The sequence below is a fragment of the Cherax quadricarinatus genome, unplaced genomic scaffold, assembly GCF_038502225.1.
Source record: "Cherax quadricarinatus isolate ZL_2023a unplaced genomic scaffold, ASM3850222v1 Contig497, whole genome shotgun sequence".
In the NCBI taxonomy this organism is placed as follows: Eukaryota; Metazoa; Arthropoda; class Malacostraca; order Decapoda; family Parastacidae; genus Cherax; species Cherax quadricarinatus.
In genome coordinates, this window is record NW_027195523.1 from 50001 (window position 1) to 72592 (window position 22592).

A 22592-nucleotide genomic window follows, 5' to 3' on the forward strand; every position below is an offset into this window, starting at 1 on the left:
AGTATATTTTTAAATGTTTATGCAGTAGTGTACTGTATATTGTAATAAACAGAATAGAGAAAATCAGCTCTGATATACATTATTTAGGGATGCATACTGGTCAGAGAGCCCATCATAGGTCCAAGTTGTAGGTAAAGGAGCATGTCTCTAAGTGAAGAGAGGCTGTATTTTATATAATTTTTATTTATAGATGATAGTTAATGAAGATACTTGTTAATATTTTTACTTACTTTTATGTAAAACTTTTCCATAGGTTTTGAAGTTCTCGCCAAATGGACAATACCTTGCGGCAGGTTCTCGAGATAACAACATCTATGTCTATCAAGTCTCCGAAGATTGCCGCAAGTACACAAGAATTGGCAGATGCCAGGTAATTACTCTTCTTTTACAAGTCTTTTTGGGAGTCATGTGAAGTGTTATAAACAGTATTTATCTTTTATTTATGAAGATTATTATTATTATATTTTTTGAAGGTACAAAACTATATTTAACTCTTTCTCCTGTATGAATTACTAAATGTAAAAAGAAAATTTTTGTTTCTTCTTTTTCGGGTCATCGTCCCTCAGCGGGAGATAGCTGATCTGTCATGTGTATTTATGGGCAAGTGCTGAAGCTTGCCGGGGAGGACAGAATATACTGAATCCTCTAATTTACAGACTTATAGGGGAAGGGGTGTATTATATTGCAGACTGTCTGAAACTTTCAAATTATGAAATTAATTTTCATGATTGTTTGGTTGTCTTCTGAACTAGTAGACCTGGTCTGCTGAAGCAAAACATAACCAAACACTGGGAATACGGGTTTTGTAACCTGTAGTACTACTGTATGGTACTGTATAGTAATGTTATAGTAGTATTGTATGTAATATACAGTAATTTTACTTACCTTTTCATGGTAGAGAGATGAGGTGTAAATTGCTGAGATCAATAGTGGTGACTCAAAATAAATTTTATTCTTTGTTAGTGGAGTTGCAATCTTCCCTATGAGGATAGACTGAGGGCCCTGAATCTGCACTCTCTAGAAAGGCATAGAATTAGGGGGGGGGGGGATATGATTGAGGTGTATAAATGAAAACAGGAATAAATAAAGGGGATGTAAATAGCGTGCTAAAAATATCTAGACAAGACAGGACTCGCAGCAATGGTTTTAAGTTGGAAAAATTCAGATTCAGGAAGGATATAGGAAAGAAATGGTTTGGTAATGGAGTTGCGGATGAGTGGAACAAACTCCGGAGTACCTTCATAGAAGCTAAAACGTTGTGTAGTTTTAAAAATAGGTTAGATAAATACATGAGTGGGTGTGAGTTGGACCTGACTAGCTTGTGCTACTAGGTCAGATGCTGTGCTCCTTCCTTAAGTGAATGTGACCTGACCTGACTAGGTTGGGGTATTGGCTTAGGAGAGTAGGAGACTTGGACCTACCTTGCATGGGCCAATAGGCCTGCTGCAGTGTTCCTTCTTTCTTATGTTCTTCAAGCTCTACTAGCATCTACACTAAACTTAAGAACACAGTCTGCAAGTTTGTACTTACTGCTACAGATATAAGACAGTGTTTCTTAACACCATATTCCTCACATACCTATTATTAGTTCAAATTTTTGCTTAGCACCACCACTTGTTTTAGAAGCCATTTTTAATTGCACTTTATTGATTTTTTTTTTTTTTTTTTTTTTTTTTTTTTTTTAAAAAAGTCGGTCGTCTCCCACCGAGGCAGGGTGACCCAAAAAAAGAAAGAAAATCCCCAAAAAGAAAATACTTTCATCATCATTCAACACTTTCACCACACTCACACATTATCACTGCTTTTGCAGAGGTGCTCAGAATACAACAGTTTAGAAGCATATACGTATAAAGATACACAACATATCCCTCCAAACTGCCAATATCCCAAACCCCTCCTTTAAAGTGCAGGCATTGTACTTCCCATTTCCAGGACTCAAGTCCGACTATATGAAAATAACCGGTTTCCCTGAATCCCTTCACTAAATATTACCCTGCTCACACTCCAACAGATCGTCAGGTCCCAAGTATCATTCGTCTCCATTCACTCTTATCTAACACGCTCATGCACGCTTGCTGGAAGTCCAAGCCCCTCGCCCACAAAACCTCCTTTACCCCCTCTTTCCAACCCTTTCGAGGACGACCCCTACCCCTCTTTCCTTCCCCTATAGATTTATATGCTTTCCATGTCATTCTACTTTGATCCATTCTCTCTAAATGACCAAACCACCTCAACAACCCCTCTTCTGCCCTCTGACTAATGCTTTTATTAACTCCACACCTTCTCCTAATTTCCACACTCCAAATTTTCTGCATAATATTTACACCACACATTGCCCTTAGACAGGACATCTCCACTGCCTCCAACCGTCTCCTCGCTGCTGCATTTACCACCCAAGCTTCACATCCATATAAAAGTGTTTGTACTACTATACTTTCATACATTCCCTTCTTTGCCTCCATAGATAACGTTTTTTGACTCCACATATACCTCAATGCACCACTCACCTTTTTTCCCTCATCAATTCTATGATTAACCTCATCCTTCATAAATCCATCAGCCAACACTTCAACTCTCAAGTGTCTGAAAACATTCACTTCTTCCATACTCCTCCTCCCCAATTTGATATCCAATTTTTCTTTATCTAAATCATTTGATACCCTCATCACCTTACTCTTTTCTATGTTCACTTTCAACTTTCTACCTTTACACACATTCTCAAACTCATCCACTAACCTTTGCAATTTTTCTTTAGAATCTCCCATAAGCACAGTATCATCAGCAAAAAGTAACTGTGTCAATTCCCATTTTGAATTTGATTCCCCATAATTTAATCCCACCCCTCTCCCGAACACCCTAGCATTTACTTCCTTTACAACCCCATCTATAAATATATTAAACATCCATGGTGACATTACACATCCCTGTCTAAGACCTACTTTTACCGGGAAGTATTCTCCCTCTCTTCTACGTACCCTAACCTGAGCCTCACTATCCTCATAAAAGCTCTTTACAGCATTTAGTAACTTACCACCTATTCCATATACTTGCAACATCTGCCACATTGCTCCTCTATCCACTCTATCATATGCCTTTTCTAAATCCATAAATGCAATAAAAACTTCCCTACCTTTATCTAAATACTGTTCACATATATGCTTCAATGTAAACACTTGATCTACACATCCCCTACCCACTCTGAAGCCTCCTTGCTCATCTGCGATTCTACATTCTGTCTTACCTCTAATTCTTTCAATTATAACCCTACTGTATACTTTTCCTGGTATACTCATTAAACTTATTCCTCTATAATTTTTACAATCTCTTTTGTCCCCTTTCCCTTTATATAAAGGGACTATATATGCTCTATGCCAATCCCTAGGTACCTTCCCCTCTTTCATACATTTATTAAACAAAAGTACCAACCACTCCAACACTATATACCCCCTGCTTTTAACATTTCTGTCATGATCCCATCAGTTCCAGCTGCTTTACCCCCTTTCATTCTACGTAATGCCTCGCATACCTCCACCACACTTACATTCTGCTCTTCTTCACTCCTAAAAGATGGTATACCTCCCTGGCCAGTGCATGAAATTACCGCCTCCCTTTCTTCCTCAACATTTAAAAGTTCCTCAAAATATTCTCGCCATCTACCTAATACCTCCCTCTCCCCATCTACTAACTCCCCTACTCTGTTTTTAACTGACAAATCCATACTTTCCCTAGGCTTTCTTAACTTGTTTAACTCACTCCAAAATTTTTTCTTATTTTCATTAAAATTTCTTGACAGTGCCTCTCCCACTCTTTCATCTGCTCTCCTTTTGCACTCTCTCACCACTCTCTTCACCTTTCTTTTACTCTCCATATACTCTGCTCTTCTTATAACACTTTACTTTGTAAAAACCTCTCGTAAGCTACCTTTTTCTCTTTTATCACACCCTTTATTTCTTCATTCCACCAATCACTCCTCTTTCCTCCTGCCCCCACCCTCCTATAACCACAAACTTCTGCCCCACATTCTAATACTGCATTTTTAAAACTATTCCAACCCTCTTCAACCCCCTCACTACTCATCTTTGCACTAGCCCACCTTTCTGCCAATAGTCGCTTATATCTTGCCCGAACTTCCTCCTCCCTTAGTTTATGCACTTTCACCTCCCTCTTACTTGTTGTTGCCACCTTCCTCTTTTCCCATCTACCTCTTACTCTAACTGTAGCTACAACTAAATAATGATCCGATATATCAGTTGCCCCTCTATAAACATGTACATCCTGAAGCCTACCCATCAACCTTTTATCCACCAATACATAATCTAACAAACTACTTTCATTACGTGCTACATCATACCTTGTATATTTATTTATCCTCTTTTTCATAAAATATGTATTACTTATTACCAAATTTCTTTCTACACATAGCTCAATTAAAGGCTCCCCATTTACATTTACCCCTGGCACCCCAAATTTACCTACTACTCCCTCCATAACATTTTTACCCACTTTAGCATTGAAATTCCCAACCACCATTACTCTCACACTTGATTCAAAACTCCCCACGCATTCACTCAACATTTCCCAGAATCTCTCTCTCTCTCCTCTACACTTCTCTCTTCTCCAGGTGCATACACGCTTACTGTAACCCACTTTTCACATCCAATCTTTGTTTTACTCCACATAATCCTTGAATTTATACATTTGTAGTCCCTCTTTTCCTGCCATAGCTTATCCTTCAACATTATTGCTACTCCTTCTTTAGCTCTTACTCTATTTGAAACCCCTGACCTAATCCCATTTATTCCTCTCCATTGAAACTCTCCCACCCCCTTCAGCTTTGTTTCACTTAAAGCCAGGACATCCAGTTTCTTCTCATTCATAACATCCACAATCATCTCTTTCTTATCATTTGCACAACATCCACGCACATTCAGATTTCCCACTGAATATGTTAATAAAATCACAAATTGCCCTAAATCCAGGGAAAAATTAGAGACTGAAAGATGAATGTTTACGGGAATGAGCACAAACAATTAAATGGCAGGTCCTGGACGTGGCCACTCTGGCCAGTACCAGACGAACATCAGATGCATTGGGCTTGGTCAAATACTTCAGAAGACAACTGGACTCTCGCTATGGACAAACTACCGAATTATGGATTTTTTTTCCATCTTGGGTGATATTTCTAGCGTTTGTCCAGCCAATTTTTTTTTTTTTGTCTTAAATTGCGAAAATCTATACAGTAAAGCCCCGCTTTACGGCGTTTTGCCTGACGGCGTTCTGCTAATACGGCGATGTCAAATTATGACCAAAATTTGCTATACAGCAAGCGGTCTTTCAAATACGGCGCCCTCCCACCTGGTTTGTTTACATTTTCCGTGACCTCATCTATTATGTGAGAAAACTTTCCAAAATTTCAAGTGTTTTAAAGTTACTGCATATTTTATATGTACTCTGATAATTATACTTAAGCGTACCTGTACCTAAATATACTTACACACTGTGCTGGTGTGCAGATACACATTAAAATCGCTACGTCTCTCTCTACTCATGACGCCAATACTACGTAATAATAATCACTCTTGGGCACACTAAATGTCTTATTTTACATCAATATAGGCATTTCCATTAATCCATCTATGATATTTTCCTCAAAATTATATATGAAACCCATTATGTAGAATATAAACATGATTCATACATACACAGAATAAAAATTGACGTAAATATGAGATTTGTTTACAAAGCGGTTGTGTAGGTAGTGTCGGAAGAATTATGTTTTCTCTAGTCAAACTGGGGGATACCTGTAGAAAAATATTCTTTTCGTATGCCTTTACTCTATATATAGCAATTCACGACCCTTGTGGGTTTAGTGCTTTTTATAATAAATAATAATAATATTATTATTATATTATTAATATTAATAATATTATTATTATTATTATCATTATTATTATTATTATTATTATTATTATTATTATTATTATCTTCATTCACTCTAAAAATGGTGTGTTGCTGTTTGTTTATTCTGAACTAACTTGTACAACTTGTACACAGTGTAAAAGTATTTGTATTGTGAGGTAATTATTATTATTATAAAAAAATATTGAGGTAAATGTTTTACAATCTCTTACAAATGGACGTGAATGAACTAAAAGTAGACACATATTAATACGCATTTATTTTGCCTGACCAAGTGATCGTCCACTACCTGTCCAGTTTGTGTTCTTACATTGTCTCAACTCTGTATCTCGTTCTCTCTCTCGTTTACTCTTTCGTTAACTAGTTGGCGTCTAAGGTTAGCTGTGATAAAAAGAGAAGTTATAAGCCTCTTGCTTTAAGTGCCAAGTTAGAGGATGATGGTGTGCCATTCTGGTTTTATTCAATAAAAACCCTGCCACTCACCTCTCACACATTAATATTAATATTTTAAGGTAAGTAATAAGTGTACTCTGTGTGTATCTTACCTTTTATTGTGTTTTTAATGCCTATTTCTATTGCTAACTTAATATAAGTTAGTGTAAACTTGTTGTCTGGCATTTATTGCATATTTTATGTGTGCTCTGATAATAATACTTGTGGAGCTGTGTGGTAGCCGGGTGGAGGGACAACATTACGTTTTCTCTGTTCAGCCATCAGAGAAAACGTGTATGAATCTGCGTTTGGCCCAGCCACTCCCTCACTCCGCTTTTGTTTGCAATTTTTGGCATGAATTATTCATTACTTCTACCTTCGTTTATGATGGCATCTAAAGGTAATTGTTAGAAATTATTAAATTCAGTGAACAAGGCATGTCGATGTTAATATGGCTCTGGGCCACAGTGTAGGTAGCCGGTAGGTGTAGCCCAGGTGGGCTACACCTACCGGGTACCTACACTGACTTCCTACAAATAAATACTACTCACCTCTCTGCCTATATTAAGACTACACATATTTTAAGGTAAATAATGAGTGTACTGTATGTGTATTTTACCTCTCTGGGATGTTTTAAATATCGTATATTAAGTATGAGACGGGGAGCCAGGGCTACCTACACCTGGGCTACCTTACCTGACTTCCTACAAATAAGTACGTACTACTCACCTCTCTCCCTACATTAAGATTACAAATACTTTAAGATAAGTAATGAATTTACTGTGAATGTATTTTACTTTGTGTGTTTTTAATGCCAGGTTCTATTACTAACTTAATATAATTTAGTGTAAACTTGTTGTCTGGCATTTATATGCATTTATAAATGGAAAAAAAATGCCGTTCTGCCTTCCGGCGACGTCTGCTTTCCGGCGACAGCCTGAAACCTAACCCGCCATATAAGTGGGACCCTACTGTATATATACTGTAGATATACTGTATATATATATATATATATATATATATATATATATATATATATATATATATATAATATATATATATATATATATATATATATATATATATACTGTATATATATATATATACTGTATATATATATATACTGTATATATATATATACTGTATATATATATATACTGTATATATATATATACTGTATATGTATATATACTGTATATATAGAATAGTTTTAAAAATGCAGTATTAGAATGTGGGGCAGAAGTTTGTGGTTATAGGAGGCTGGGGGCAGGTGGAAAGAGGAGTGATTGGTGGAATGATGAAGTAAAGGGTGTGATAAAAGAGAAAAAGTTAGCGTATGAAAGGTTTTTACAAAGCAGAAGTGTGTAAGAAAAGCAGAGTATATGGAGAGTAAAAGAAAGGTGAAGAGAGTGGTGAGAGAGTGCAAAAGGAGAGCAGATGATAGAGTGGGAGAGGCACTGTCAAGAAATTTTAATGAAAATAAGAAAAAATTTTGGAGTGAGTTAAACAAGTTAAGAAAGCCTAGGGAAAGTATGGATTTGTCAGTTAAAAACAGAGTAGGGGAGTTATTAGATAGGGAGATGGAGGTATTAGGTAGATGGCGAGAATATTTTGAGGAACTTTTAAATGTTGAGGAAGAAAGGGAGGCGGTAATTTCATGTACTGGTCAGGGAGGTATACCATCTTTTAGGAGTGAAGAAGAGCAGAATGTAAGTGTGGGGGAGGTACGCGAGGCATTACATAGAATGAAAGGGGGTAAAGCAGCTGGAACTGATGGGATCATGACAGAAATGTTAAAAGCAGGGGGGGATATAGTGTTGGAGTGGTTGGTACTTTTGTTTAATAAATGTATGAAAGAGGGGAAGGTACCTAGGGATTGGCGGAGAGCATGTATAGTCCCTTTATATAAAGGGAAAGGGGACAAAAGAGATTGTAAAAATTATAGAGGAATAAGTTTATTGAGTATACCAGGAAAAGTGTACGGTAGGGTTATAATTGAAAGAATTAGAGGTAAGACAGAATGTAGGATTGCGGATGAGCAAGGAGGTTTCAGAGTGGGTAGGGGATGTGTAGATCAAGTGTTTACATTGAAGCATATATGTGAACAGTATTTAGATAAAGGTAGGGAAGTTTTTATTGCATTTATGGATTTAGAAAAGGCATATGATAGAGCGGATAGAGGAGCAATGTGGCAGATGTTGCAAGTATATGGGTGGTAAGTTACTAAATGCTGTAAAGAGTTTTTATGAGGATAGTGAGGCTCAGGTTAAGGTGTGTAGAAGAGAGGGAGACTACTTCCCGGTAAAAGTAGGTCTTAGACAGGGATGTGTAATGTCACCATGGTTGTTTAATATATTTATAGATGGGGTTGTAAAAGAAGTAAATGCTAGGGTGTTCGGGAGAGGGGTGGGATTAAATTATTGGGAATCAAATTCAAAATGGGAATTAACACAGTTACTTTTTGCTGATGATACTGTGCTTATGGGAGATTCTAAAGAAAAATTGCAAAGGTTAGTGGGTGAGTTTGGGAATGTGTGTAAAGGTAGAAAGTTGAAAGTGAACATAGAAAAGAGTAAGGTGATGAGAGTATCAAATGATTTAGATAAAAAAAAATTGGATATCAAATTGGGGAGGAGGAGTATGGAAGAAGTGAATGTTTTCAGATACTTGGGAGTTGACGTGTCGGCGGATGGATTTATGAAGGATGAGGTTAATCATAGAATTGATGAGGGAAAAAGGGTGAGTGGTGCATTGAGGTATATGTGGAGTCAAAAAGCATTATCTATGGAGGCAAAGAAGGGAATGTATGAAAGTATAGTAGTACCAACACTCTTATATGGGTGTGAAGCTTGGGTGGTAAATGCAGCAGCGAGGAGATGGTTGGAGACAGTGGAGATGTCCTGTCTAAGGGCAATGTGTGATGTAAATATTATGCAGAAAATTCGGAGTGTGGAAATTAGGAAAAGGTGTGGAGTTAATAAAAGTATTAGTCAGAGGGCAGAAGAGGGGTTGTTGAGGTGGTTTGGTCATTTAGAGAGAATGGATCAAAGTAGAATGACATGGAAAGCATATAAATCTATAGGGGAAGGAAGGCGAGGTAGGGGTCGTCCTCGAATGGGTTGGAGAGAGGGGGTAAAGGAGGTTTTGTGGGCAAGGGGCTTGGACTTCCAGCAAGCGTGCATGAGCGTGTTAGATAGGAGTGAATGGAGACAAATGGTACTTGGGACCTGACGATCTGTTGGAGTGTGAGCAGGGTAGTATTTAGTGAAGGGATTCAGGGAAACCAGTTATTTTCATATAGTCGGACTTGAGTCCTGGAAATGGGAAGTACAATGCCTGCACTTTAACCCTTTGAGGGTCGACAGGCCCTCTCCGAAACTCGTTCTCAGGGTCGGCCAAATTTAAAAAAAAAAAATTATTTTCTCCTATGAAAAGATAGAGAATCTTTTCCCGATCATAAAGACACCAAAAGTTTGAAATTTGATAGAAAACTTACGGAATTATGCTCTCGCAAAGTTAGCGGTCTCGGCGATGTTTACGCATCGGCGATTTTGCCCACTTTGAGCCCCATTTTCGGCCAATTTCACTGTACTAGTCGACAAAAAACATGAATATTTCGCTAGAACTTCATTTTTTCTATCGAATGGATGCAAGAAACCACCCATTTATAAATTCAACTATCCAGTACAGTGGTCAGAATTTAGCAATTTTGCCAATTTCACACAAATTTCAAAAGATGCCAATTTCGGAATAGGGTCCAGAATAAACAAGAAAGACATTCCTGGCACTAAAATGACATTTCCTCTAGTCATTAGTCATGTCTCAAGTCCCCTCTTATATTCTTTTGCTTTCCACTTTGAATTTTTATTTTCACAAAATATATAAGATTTACTGTTATGCAGACTACTGCATTAGTGTAAAAAATGGTATAAATATTATTGGTGCACTTGTGAAAGAATATTAGACTCACCAGTTGACGTGTATTGCACGCTTGGCACGATTTGTTTACTTTTGAAGTTTGGTAAAAATCGAACATTTCTGCTACTTTGAGCTCAATTTCAAGGCACCTTTCTTTGTAAAACCAGTCAAAATCATCTCAATTTCTGTAATATGTCTTCCATTCTATAAAATGAGACCAAGAAAACTAGAATACAACAATAAATACCATACGAAAATACACTGCAAAGTCGCTGATTTATTCAAAAAAAATGGTCAAAGTTTTTTTTTTCCCATTATGCACTGTGTGCTGCAGGATTTTTTTTAGACTTTGCACACTGACCACATAGACCCATTCTTTCATATGAAGGCCTACCAGCTTTCTCCCACTAGATTTGAGGCCGCTAGAATTTATGAGTACTAGTACGTCAAAAACCCCTACGCGTAAAATGTACTAGTACGACGAAAACCCTCAAAGGGTTAAAGGAGGAGTTTGGGATATTGGCAGTTTGGAGTGATATGTTGTGTATCTTTATACGTATATGCTTCTAAACTGTTTTATTCTGAGCACCTCTGCAAAAACAGTGATAATGTGTGAGTGAGGTGAAAGTGTTGAATGATGATGAAAGCATTTTCTTTTTGGGGATTTTCTTTCTTTTTTTGGGTCACCCTGCCTCAGTGGGAGATGGCCGACTTGTTGAAAAAAAAAAAAAAAATTGCATCAATTTCATTTATGTGGAAATTTTATAATCGTGTATAGTTTTGTAAATATCAAATAAGTGTCAACTGTTTGCAAGTTAATGATGTATTTTTACATACAGTAGATACCATCAGTTAGAGCTTAGGTTACGTTTCTGAAACACCATGATTTAAAATACAGTGGACCCCCGGTTAACGATTTTAATCCGTGCAAGAGGGGTAATTGTTATGCGAAATAATCGCTATGTGAATGAATTTTCCCCATAAGAAATAATGGAAATCAAATTAATCTGTGCAAGACACCCAAAAGTATGAAAAAAAAAATTTTACCACATGAAATATACATTTTCCCACACACAAAGAGAAGGATACATGCACAATAGTAGAGTAGTACATGCACAGTATATATTGTGCATGTACTAGTCTTCTAAATGAAGAATAAATGACACTTACCTTTATTGAAGATGCAGCAATGACTGATGAGACAGTGTCCTGGGAGTGCCTTTTCCTCCTGAGTACTGTAGGTCCTGTTTGGCATTTTCTTCCAGAACAGGCCTTATCACACTGTGTATGCCACTACGATTCTTAAATCTCTCAAACCAACCTTTGCTGGCTTTAAATTCACCAATATGAGCACTAGTTCCAGGCATTTTTCCCTGTTCACCTGGGTGTTAGTCGACTTGTGTGGGTTGCATCCTGGGAGACAAGATTAAGGACCCCAATGGAAATAAGTTAGACAGTCTTCGATGACACTGACTTTTTTGGGTTATCCTGGGTGGCAAATCCTCTGGGGTTAATTGTTTCTTGGTATTCTCAATAAGCCACACCAACAACGGTGCTACAGCAGCAGCAGCAGCTGACAGTGCAGCAGCAGCAGCAGCTGACAGTGCAGCAGCAGCAGCAGCTGTACCACCAATAGTAGCGATGGTTGATTGGGGTTTATTATACAACCTGGCCAGCTCGGAGACATGCACTCCACTTTCATACTTATCAATGATCTTTTTCTTCATCTCTATTGTAATTCTCACCCTTATTGCTGTAGGGTTGGCACTAGAAGCTTTCTTGGGGCCCATGGTCACTTATTTTCCAGAAAAAGCACCGAAAACACTGTAATAATACGAAATATTCTGATTGTATGCTTGGATGTTACCGCGGAGGCTGGCTGGTAAACAATGCCACCGGCGGAACATGTGAGCGCGTCTCGGACGAAAATCGGTAAGCGGGTTTTTAAGCGGTATGTGAGGCAAAATTTTTGCAATTAAAGTAAGCGGTATGCGAAATAATCGCTATGTGATGCCATCGTTATGCGGGGGTCCACTGTACAGTAAAGTCTGATAAAATTGTCCCCCCATATAGTAGATGATGGAAAAACAGGCAAAAAATGTGACCAGACAAAGGCTCAACATTTACGTTTAATCGAATGTCTGATTCAAATAGCCATGAAATGGACCCATTCCACCATATCGAATGGATGTCCAGTCCAGTCTTTTTTTTTTTTTTTACATGTCATCCTTTTCCCACTGAGGTAGGGTGATCCAAAAAGAAAGAAAAAACCCTAAAAGAAAGAAAAAACTTTCATCATTCAACACTTTCACTATCATTCATACGTAATCACCGTCTTTGCAGAGGTACTCAGATACGAAAGCTTAAATGTCACTCTAAACAGCCAGTATCCAAAACCCCTCCTTTAAAATGCAGGCATTGTACTTCCCACCTCCAGGACTCAAGTCTGGATAACCAGTTTCCCTGAATCCCTTCACAAAATATTACCCTGCTCACACTCCAACAGCTCATCGGGTCCCAAAAACCATTCATCTCCATTCACTCCTATCTAACATGCTCACACTCACTTGTTGGAAGTCCAAGCCCCTCATGCACAAAACCTCCTTTACCCCCTCCCTCCAGCCTTTCCTAAGACAACCCCTACCTCACCTTCCTTTCACTACAGATTTCTACACTCTTCAGGTCCGATCATATGATAATAAAATGGACCAACTCTGCTTAATTGCAAGCTTGTATGGTCCAGATTTTGTCCAGGACCTGTGCATTTTCATTGTGGTGGTAGGGACAAGCCTCTTGTGTCCAACTAGGAATTAGGAAGAATGGGCAGGCAGCCAATTGGCTAGTAGGCCAGCCTGTTATCCAGCAGGCCAGCCAGTTAGCCAGCCACCCAGCTAGTTAGCCAGCCACCCAGCTAGTTAGCCAGCCACCCAGCCAGTTAGCCAGCCTGCTTATTAAAGAATTTAGACTTAATATTTACATTCCTTGTAGGTAGTAGGTTGGTAGACAGCAACCGCCCAGGGAGGTACTACCATCCTGCCAAGTGAGTGTAAAACGAAAGCCTGTAATTGTTTTACATGATGGTAGGATTGCTGGTGTCCTTTTTTCTTTCTCATAAATATGCAAGATTTCAGGTATGTCTTGCTACTTCTACTTACACTTAGGTCACACTGCAAGAAGGCGTTTGACACAGTTCCACACAAGAGATTAGTGCAAAAACTGGAGGACCAAGCAGGGATAACAGGGAAGGCACTACAATGGATCAGGGAATACTTGTCAGGAAGACAGCAGTGAGTCATGGTACATGGCGAGGTGTCAGAGTGGGCACCTGTGACCAGCGGGGTCCCACAGGGGTCAGTCCTAGGACCAGTGCTGTTTCTGGTATTTGTGAATGACATGACGGAAGGAATAGACTCCAAAGTGTCCCTGTTTGCAGATGACGTGAAGTTGATGAGAAGAATTCATTCGATCGAAGACCAGGCAGAACTACAAAGGGATCTGGGCAGGCTGCAGACCTGGTCCAGCAATTCGCTCCTGGAGTTCAACCCCACCAAGTGCAAAGTCATGAAGATTGGGGAAGGGCAAAGAAGACCGCAGATGGAGTACAGTCTAGGGGACCAGAGATTACAAACCTCACTCAAGGAAAAAGATCTTGGGGTGAGTATAATACCAGGCACATCTCCTGAAGCGCACATCAACCAAATAACTGCTGCAGCATATGGGCGCCTAGCAAACCTCAGAACAGCATTCTGACATCTTAATAAGGAATCGTTCAGGACCCTGTACACCATGTACGTTAGGCCCATATTGGAGTATGCGGCACCAGTTTGGAACCCACACCTAGCCAAGCATGTAAAGAAACTAGAGAAAGTGCAAAGGTTTGCAACAAGTCTAGTTCCAGAGCTAAGAGGTATGTCCTATGAGGAGAGGTTAAGGGAAATTAACCTGACGACACTGAAGGACAGGAGAGATAGGGGGGACATGATAACGACATACAAAATACTGAGAGGAATTGACAAGGTGGACAAAGACAGGATGTTCCAGAGATGGGACACAGCAACAAGGGGACACAGTTGAAAGTTAAGACACAGATGAATCACAGGGATGTTAGGAAGTATTTCTTCAGCCACAGAGTAGTCAGGAAGTGGAATAGTTTGGGAAGCGATGTAGTGGAGGCAGGATCCATACATAGCTTTAAGCAGAGGTATGATAAAGCTCACGGTTCAGGGAGAGTGACCTAGTAGCGACCAGTGAAGAGGCAGGGCCAGGAGCTTGGACTCGACCCCTGCAACCTCAACTACGTGAGTACATACATGTACAAGCATATATATACACACACCCCTCTGGGTTTTCTGCTATTTTCTTTCTAGTTCTTGTTCTTGTTTATTTCCTCTTATCTCCATGGGGAAGCGGAACAGAATTGTTCCTCCGTAAGCCATGCGTGTTGTAAGAGGCGACTAAAATGCCGGGAGCAAGTGGCTAGTAACCCCTTCTCCTGTATAAATTGCCAAATTTAAAAAGAGAAACTTTTGTTTTTCTTTTTGGGCCACCCTGCCTCGGTGGGATACGGCCGGTTTGTTGAAAGAAAGAAGAAGATTTACATTCCTTTTAAGTAGTAGGTTGGTAGACAGCAACCACCCAGGGAGGTACTACTGTCCTGCCAAGTGAGTGTAAAACGAAAGCCTGTAATTGTTTTACGTGATGGTAGGATTGCTGGTGTCCTTTTTTCTGTCTCATGAACATTCAAGATTTCAGGTACATCTTGCTTCTTCTACTTACACTTAGGTCACACTACACATACATGTACAAGCATGTATATACACACCCCTCTGAGTTTTCTTCTATTTTCTTTCTAGTTCTTGTTCCTGTTTATTTCCTCTTATCTCCATGGGAAGTGGAACAGAATTCTTCCTCCGTAAGCCATGCGTGTCATAAGAGGTGACTAAAATGCCGGGAGCAAGGAGCTAGTAACCCCTTCTCCTGTATATATTACTAAATTTAAATGGAGAAACTTTAATTTTTTCTTTTGGGCCACACTACCTCAGTGAGATACGGCTGGTATGTTGAAAGAAGAAAGATTTACATTCTTTTTGTTCCCAGTCTCTATTGTCTAGTACACATATAATCTGTCTCTGTTGCTCACATCTAGTACACATATAATTTGTCTCTGTTGCCCATGTATAGTACACGTACTGTATGCCTGCCTTCCACCCACTCCTCTCTCCTGCTCACTTCTAACACATCCTCCACCATCATTCCATTTAAGACAGACAAGCAGGCACTTTCAATATTTCCATTGAGAGAGAGAGAGAGAGAGAGAGAGAGAGAGAGAGAGAGAGAGAGAGAGAAAAAGAGAGAGAGAGAAAGAGGAAAAGAGAGAGAGAGAGAGAGAGAGGAAAAGAGAGAGAGAGAGAGGAAAAGAGAGAGAGAGAGAGAGAGGAAGAGAGAGAGAGAGAGAGAGAGGAAGAGAGAGAGAGAGAGAGGAAGAGAGAGTGAGGGGGGTGAGAGAGAGAGAGAGGCAGGGGAATAGAAGAGAGAGGGAGAGGGGAGATAGAGGAAGAGAGAGGAGGAGGAGAGAGAGAGGAAGGGAGAGAGAGTGAGGGGCAGAGCTGTAAATCTTGCAAACAAAGCGACCAGGAAGCTTACAGCACTTCAGTGTATCTCACATCTGCTTGACAGTAGAGGTTGCAAGATTCTGTATAAGGCACAAGTATGCTCACACCTTGATTATTCTCCACTTTCTTGGATTGCCTGTTCTCCATCTCATCTGCAACTTCTCAACAGAGAACAGAGGAAAATAACTCATCTCTCCCCTGGACCCAGCTTGGATAGATCTGTCATTTCAGCAGAGCCTTCAACACCGGAGGGATGTGTGTGACCTTACTGTTATATACAAGACTAATATTGTCAAAGTACCACACTTTGCTTCACTCCAAGGACAATGAGAAGTGAACTTCTACACAACAAGATGGGCAGCAAGCAGCAACTTCACTCTGACTGTACCCTTCTGCAGAACATCATTTCATTCGAGATCATTTATTCCTAGGATGACTCGAGTCTGGAACATGTTCATACAGCATAATGATACGACGAAATAGTCAGTTGATCAAATGAAATTGCTGGCCCACAGATGGCTCCAACTTCATCCTGTTGCATATTTGTATGTTTCATAACAATGAAAAGGCTTTCAAATGAGCTAATGTATTTAACAGTTCTTAGCTTGTAAATAACTTTTTTTTTTTTTTTTTTTTTTTTTACACATTGGCCATTTCCAACCAAGACACGATGGCCCGAAAAAGAAAAACTTTCACCATCATTCATTCCATCACTGTTTTGCCAGAGGTGCGCTTACACTACAATTACAAAGATAAAAAGATAAAGATTTTATTTCTTTGTAAAGGTTACAACGTGTAATTACAATTTTGATTTATTAAATACAAAGAAAGTCACTATCATGCTGGGGCATTTTGGGCAGACTAATCCTAGTACATAATAACTACTTAAATCTAGACAACATAAGAGGTGTTAACTTGTATTAAAATCTTTATTTAATCTTAATACTAATGTGAGGTAGTCAAGGTGGAGGTTTATAAGAATAATAATCTTGAAGTTGCAAATAAAAATAGTATAACAGATAATGGTTCAAACAGTAATATTTTATGGATTGGCAGATGTTTAATAGACTAGAGGTCATATAATATTTGGGAGAGTTGCTTCAAACTGATTAGAAGTTGCTTTGGTTAGTATTGAGAGATGAAATGATTTTTAAGCAAAGTCCTAAATTTATAAGTAGTCAGGGGATCCTTTACTGGTTCAAATAGTGAATTCCAGATCATCGGGATCTTTATGTGCATTGCATATTTGCATGGTGTGAGACTGACATAAGAGATGTCAAAGATTGCCTTATGCCTTGTATTGTGACTGTGCATTCTGTTGTAGCTATCAAGGAGAAGTTTAAGTGGAGGGTTTATATTGGAGTTTAATGTTTTGTGTATGTAGTAGGCACAATAATGTGAGTGTATGTCTCATATATTTAGCAAGTTCAGGCTTTTGAAAAGTGGTGGGGTGTGCTGTCTAGTACAGGAGCTGGTGATTATCCACACAGCAGCTTTTTGTTGGGTTATTAACCCTTTGACTGTTTCGGTCGTATATATACGTATTACGAGGTACTGTGTTTGACGTATATGTACTCATAAATTCTAGCGGCTTCAAATCAAGCAGGAGAAAGCTGGTAGGCCCACATGTGAGAGAATGGGTCTGTGTGGTCAGTGTGCACCATATAAAAGAGATCCTGGAACAGACAGTGCATAATGAGAAAAAAAAACTCCGACCGTTTTTTTTTTAATTAAAATGCCGACTTTGTTGTCTATTTTCGTATAGTATTTATGGTTGTATTCTCTTCTTGGTCTCATTTGATAGAATGGAAAACATATTATAGAAATAGAGGTGATTTTGATTGATTTTACTATAAAAAGAACCTGGAAATGGAGCTCAAAGTAGGGGAAATGTTTGATTTTTGCCGATGTTCAAAAGTAAACAAATGATGTCATTGTCCAATAAATGTCCAACTAGCCATTCTAATATGCAGTCATGAATGGGTTGATGTTATTTATACAATTATTACAGTATTGCAGTAGTCTGCATAACAGTAAATCTTCTATTTTTTGTTTGAATAAAAATTCAAAATAGAAAGCAAGAGTAATATCAGAGGGGCCTGGAGACGTGACTGATGAACAAAGAAAATGTTATTTTAGAACCATGAATGTCTGCATTGTTCATTCTGGACCTTATTTTGAAATTGTCATATTTTTTAATTTTCGTGAAATTGGCCAAATTGCAAATTTCTGACCATGTTATTGGGTAGTTGAAATTGGTAAATGGGCAGTTTCTTGTACTCAATCGATAGAAAAAACGGAGTTCTAAAGAAATAGCTATGAGTTTGGTCGACTGGAACAATGGAATTAGGCGAAAATAGGGCTCAAAGTGGGCGAAATCGCTGATTTGTAAATATTGCTGACGTCGCTAACTTTGCAAGAGCATAATTCCGTCAGTTTTCCATCAAATTTCGTTTTTTTGGTGTCAGTTACAATCGGGTAAAGATTATCACTTCATAAGAAAAAGTATTTTTTTTTTTTTTTTTTTTAAATTTTGCGACACCAGGAGACACCTCAGGATTGGGGGTTGCGACAGTCAAGGGGTTAAAGGTTTCACACCCCTCCTTCAGAGTGCCGGCACTGTTCTTCCCATCTCCAGGACTCAGGTTATGCCTGCTGGTTTCCCTAAATCCCCTCATAAATATTACCCTGCTCACACTCCAACAGCATGTCAAGTCCTAAAAACCATTAGTCTCCGTTCGCTTTTATCTAACACACTCACGGGTGTTTGCTGAAAGTCCAAGCCCCTCGCACACAAAACCTCATTTATCCCCCTCCCTAAAACCTTTCCCTCCACTACAGATTTATACACTCTCCATCTTCTCTACATGTCTGAACCACCTCAACAACCCTTCCTCAGCCCTCTGGATAATAGTTTTGGTAATCCCGCACCTCCTCCTATTTTCCAAACTACGAATTCTGTTCATTATATTCACACCACACATTGCCCTCAGACGTGACATCTCCACTGCCTCCAGCCTTGTCCTTGTGTAACATTTACCACCCATGCTTCTCACCCATATTAGAACATTGGTATAATTATACTCTCATACATTTCCCTCCTTGCTTCCATGGACAAAGGTCTTCGTCTCCACAGACTCCTCAGTGCGCCACTCACCTTTTTCCCCTTGTCAGTTCTATGATTCACCTCATCGTTCACAGACCCATCTGCTGACATGTCCACTCCTAAATATCTGAATACATTCACCTCCTCCATACTCTCTCCCTCCAATCTGATATCCAGTCTTTCATTACCTAATTTTTTGTTATCCTCATAACCTTACTCTTTCCTATATTCACTTCTAATTTTCTTCTTTTCCATACCCTACCAAACTCATGTACCAACCTCTGCAACTTCTCTTCAGAATCTCCCAAAAGCACCTTGTCATCATCAAAGAGCAACTGTGACAACTCCCACTTTGTGTTTGACTCTTTATCTTTTAACTCTACACCTCTTGCCAAGACCCTCGCATTCACTTCTCTTACAACCCCATCCATAAATATACTGAACAACAATGGTGACATCACATATCCTTGTCTAAGGCCTACTTTTACTGGGAAATAATCTCCCTCTCTCCTACATACTCTAACCTGAGCCTCACTATCCTCGTAAAAACTTTTCACTTTTCAATAACCTACCTCCTATTCCATACATTTGCAACATCTGCCACATAGCCCCCCTATCCACCCTATCATATGCCTTTTCCAACTCCATAAATGCCACAAAAACCTCTTTACCCTTATCTAAATACTGTTCACCTATGTTTCACTGTAAACACTTGGTCTACACACCCCCTACCCTTCCTAAAGCCTCCTTGTTCATCTGCTATCCTACTCTTTGTCTAACTTTTAGTTCTTTCAGTAATAACTCTACCATACACTTTACCAGGTATACTCAACGGACTTAATCCCCTATAACTTTTGCACTCTCTTTTGTCCCCTTTGCCTTTATACAAAGGAACTATACATGCTCTCTACCAATCCCTAGGTACCTTACCCTCTTCCATACATTTATTACATGAAAGCACCAACCACTCCAAAACTATATCCCCACCTGCTTTTAATATTTCTGTCTTTATTCCATCAATCCAAGCTGTCTTACCCCCTTTCATTCTGCCCACTGCCTCACGAACTTTCCCCACACTCACAACTGGTTCTTCCTTTCTCCTACAAGATGTTGTTCATCTTTGCCCTATACATGAAATCACAGCTTCCCTATCTTCATCAGCATTTAACAATTCCTCAAAATACAGTGGACCCCCAGTTAACGATATTTTTTCACTCCAGAAGTATGTTCATGTGCCAGTACTGACCGAATTTGTTCCCATAGGAATATTGTGAAGTAGATTAGTCCATTTCAGACCCCCAAACATACACGTACAAACGCACTTACATAAATACACTTACATAATTGGTCGCATTCGGAGGTGATCGTTATGCGGGGGTCCACTGTATTCCCTCCATCTTCCCGATACCTCTAACTCTCTGTTTAATAACTCTCCTCTACTATTTTTAACTATCAAATTCATTCGTTCCCTAGGCTTCCTCAGCTTATTAATCTCACTCCAAAACTTTTTCTTATTTTCAACATTTTCAACAAAATTTGTTGATAACATCTCACCCACTCTCTCATTTTCTCTTTTTACATTGCTTCACCACTGTCTTAACCTATTTTTCTCTCCATATACTGCTCCCTCCTTGCATCACTTTACTTTGTAAAAACCTCTCATTTGCTAACTTTTTCTCTCTTACTACTCTCTTTACATCATTCAGATACATAGCCGGGTACAAATAGGAAGAACATCTGTCTCGCACATAGCAGATGGAGGATCGAGCTTCCACCATGTCTTGCGCTGAATGACCCACGTGGGTTGAATGTTTAACAGTAATTATTTCTGTATTTATATCATTCATTCCTTAACCCAACCTTGTAAAAACCTGTGTAAAAAAAAATAAAAAGAGGAAAAAAGAGAAAGAAAGAGAAAGGGGGAGAGAAAGAGAAGGGGGTAGAGGAAAAGAGAGAGGGGGGAGATAGAGGAAGAGAGGGAGAAAGAGAGAAGGGGAGTAACAGAGAGAGAGAGAGATCAAAGCATGCTTGCATTAGTTTTTTTTTTTTGTCCAGTCATGTCATCAATACAGTGGACTAAAGTCTGTTTTTTTGGACATTGTCCATGTCTGATAGTTTATCGATTAGTCCGCTTAATTAAAATGTTCAGCATAACAGAATTTTCTGTAAATTTGACACCCCCCTCACCCCTATTAGTCTATTTTATTGGACTTCTACTGGAACACTAACTGACCTGATGATCACCCCCAAAAACACCAGACAACTTTTAAAGATATACTAGTACAGTAGTATATCAAAATTAATTCAGTATGTCGTATCTTGAGTTGTTAGTCATTACATAAAGCTTTCAAAGACTTGAACTTTTAAGCTGTCCAAACGTAGATCTACGTTCACTCGTGTGGCGCTCCGAATATTTTCAAAAATAATTTTTTTTTTTAAATGTAGAGCACATTTAGGGTCAGCACTTACCGAGATAAAAGACCATGAAGTTGGCTCTGGATGCTCACCTGACGGCAACGTCGACTTCTGCCACTTGCAGAAGTGTTGCTGATATACCTTTTTTTCTTGTTTTTATTTTATATATTTTTTTGTTCTCATAATTACAGTTTATAATAGTTCTTGTGATTCCATAGCCAATCTTTGTTCTGACACTAATATAAGGTACCGAAATTGTATTCAAATAGTCACAATCACATTGACAGGTGAACATTTACACCTGCCTGGGTTATTTACTATTGTCTAGAAATATATACAAAGTATTTATAGGTACAAGCAATGTTTTAGGTACCCTGGCATATACCTTGAAGCATGATGTTAGGAAAGGCATCCTTATACTGTTGACAGCCCAGTGACATTTGATAAATGCCCACTGCTCCAGTTAACCCTCGCTGTATTTGTTATCACTGTTACACACAAACATGTCTTGACTCTCTGTCTATCTGCCTGTCTGTCTATCTGCCTGTCTGCCTGTCTCTCTATCTGTCTGCCTGTTTGTCTCCGCTTATCTGTCTTTCTTCTGCCTGGAGTATACGTATATCAAACTCTTCGAAGAATGGTGTTATGACATCTGTTGACATCCCAGTGACATTTGATAAATGGGTGCTCGGGGGAACTCTGGCTTTACATGTTTTCACTGATACACACCAACATGTTTGTCTGTCTATCTATCTATGTCTGTCTATTTTTGCATGGAATTTTTGGGTTATCCTAGATAATTTACACTGTGTATAATAACTGTACTTATGTGTACATGTGAGACAGAGATATAGATACAGATATAGACAGATAGAGATATAGACAGATAAGGATATAGACAGAGAGACAGCCAGAGGCAGCCAAAGCAAGCAAGCCAGCCAGCCAGCCATTCAGCCAGCCATTCAGCCAGCCAGCCAGCCAGCCAGCCAGCCAGCCAGCCAGCCAGCCAGCCAGCCAGCCAGCCAGCCAGCCAGCCAGCCAGCCAGCCAGCCAGCCAGCCAGCCAGCCAGCCAGCCAGCCAGCCAGCCAGCCAGCCAGCCAGCCAGCCAGCCAGCCAGCCAGCCAGCCAGCCAGCCAGCCAGCCAGCCAGCCAGCCAGCCAGCCAGCCAGCCAGCCAGCCAGCCAGCCAG

The 22592-nt window shown here is 39.3% G+C and overlaps 1 protein-coding gene across 1 annotated transcript in view; it reads left to right on the top strand.

The window, feature by feature from the left end:
• The window catches only part of LOC138851395 (echinoderm microtubule-associated protein-like 1), a 125478-nt gene that overhangs the window by 41934 nt on the left and 60952 nt on the right, over positions 1-22592 (top strand). The window contains exon 3 of the mRNA XM_070080471.1: positions 254-370. Coding sequence (XP_069936572.1) covers positions 254-370 — 117 coding nt within the window. The remainder of the gene's footprint in view (positions 1-253; positions 371-22592) is intronic.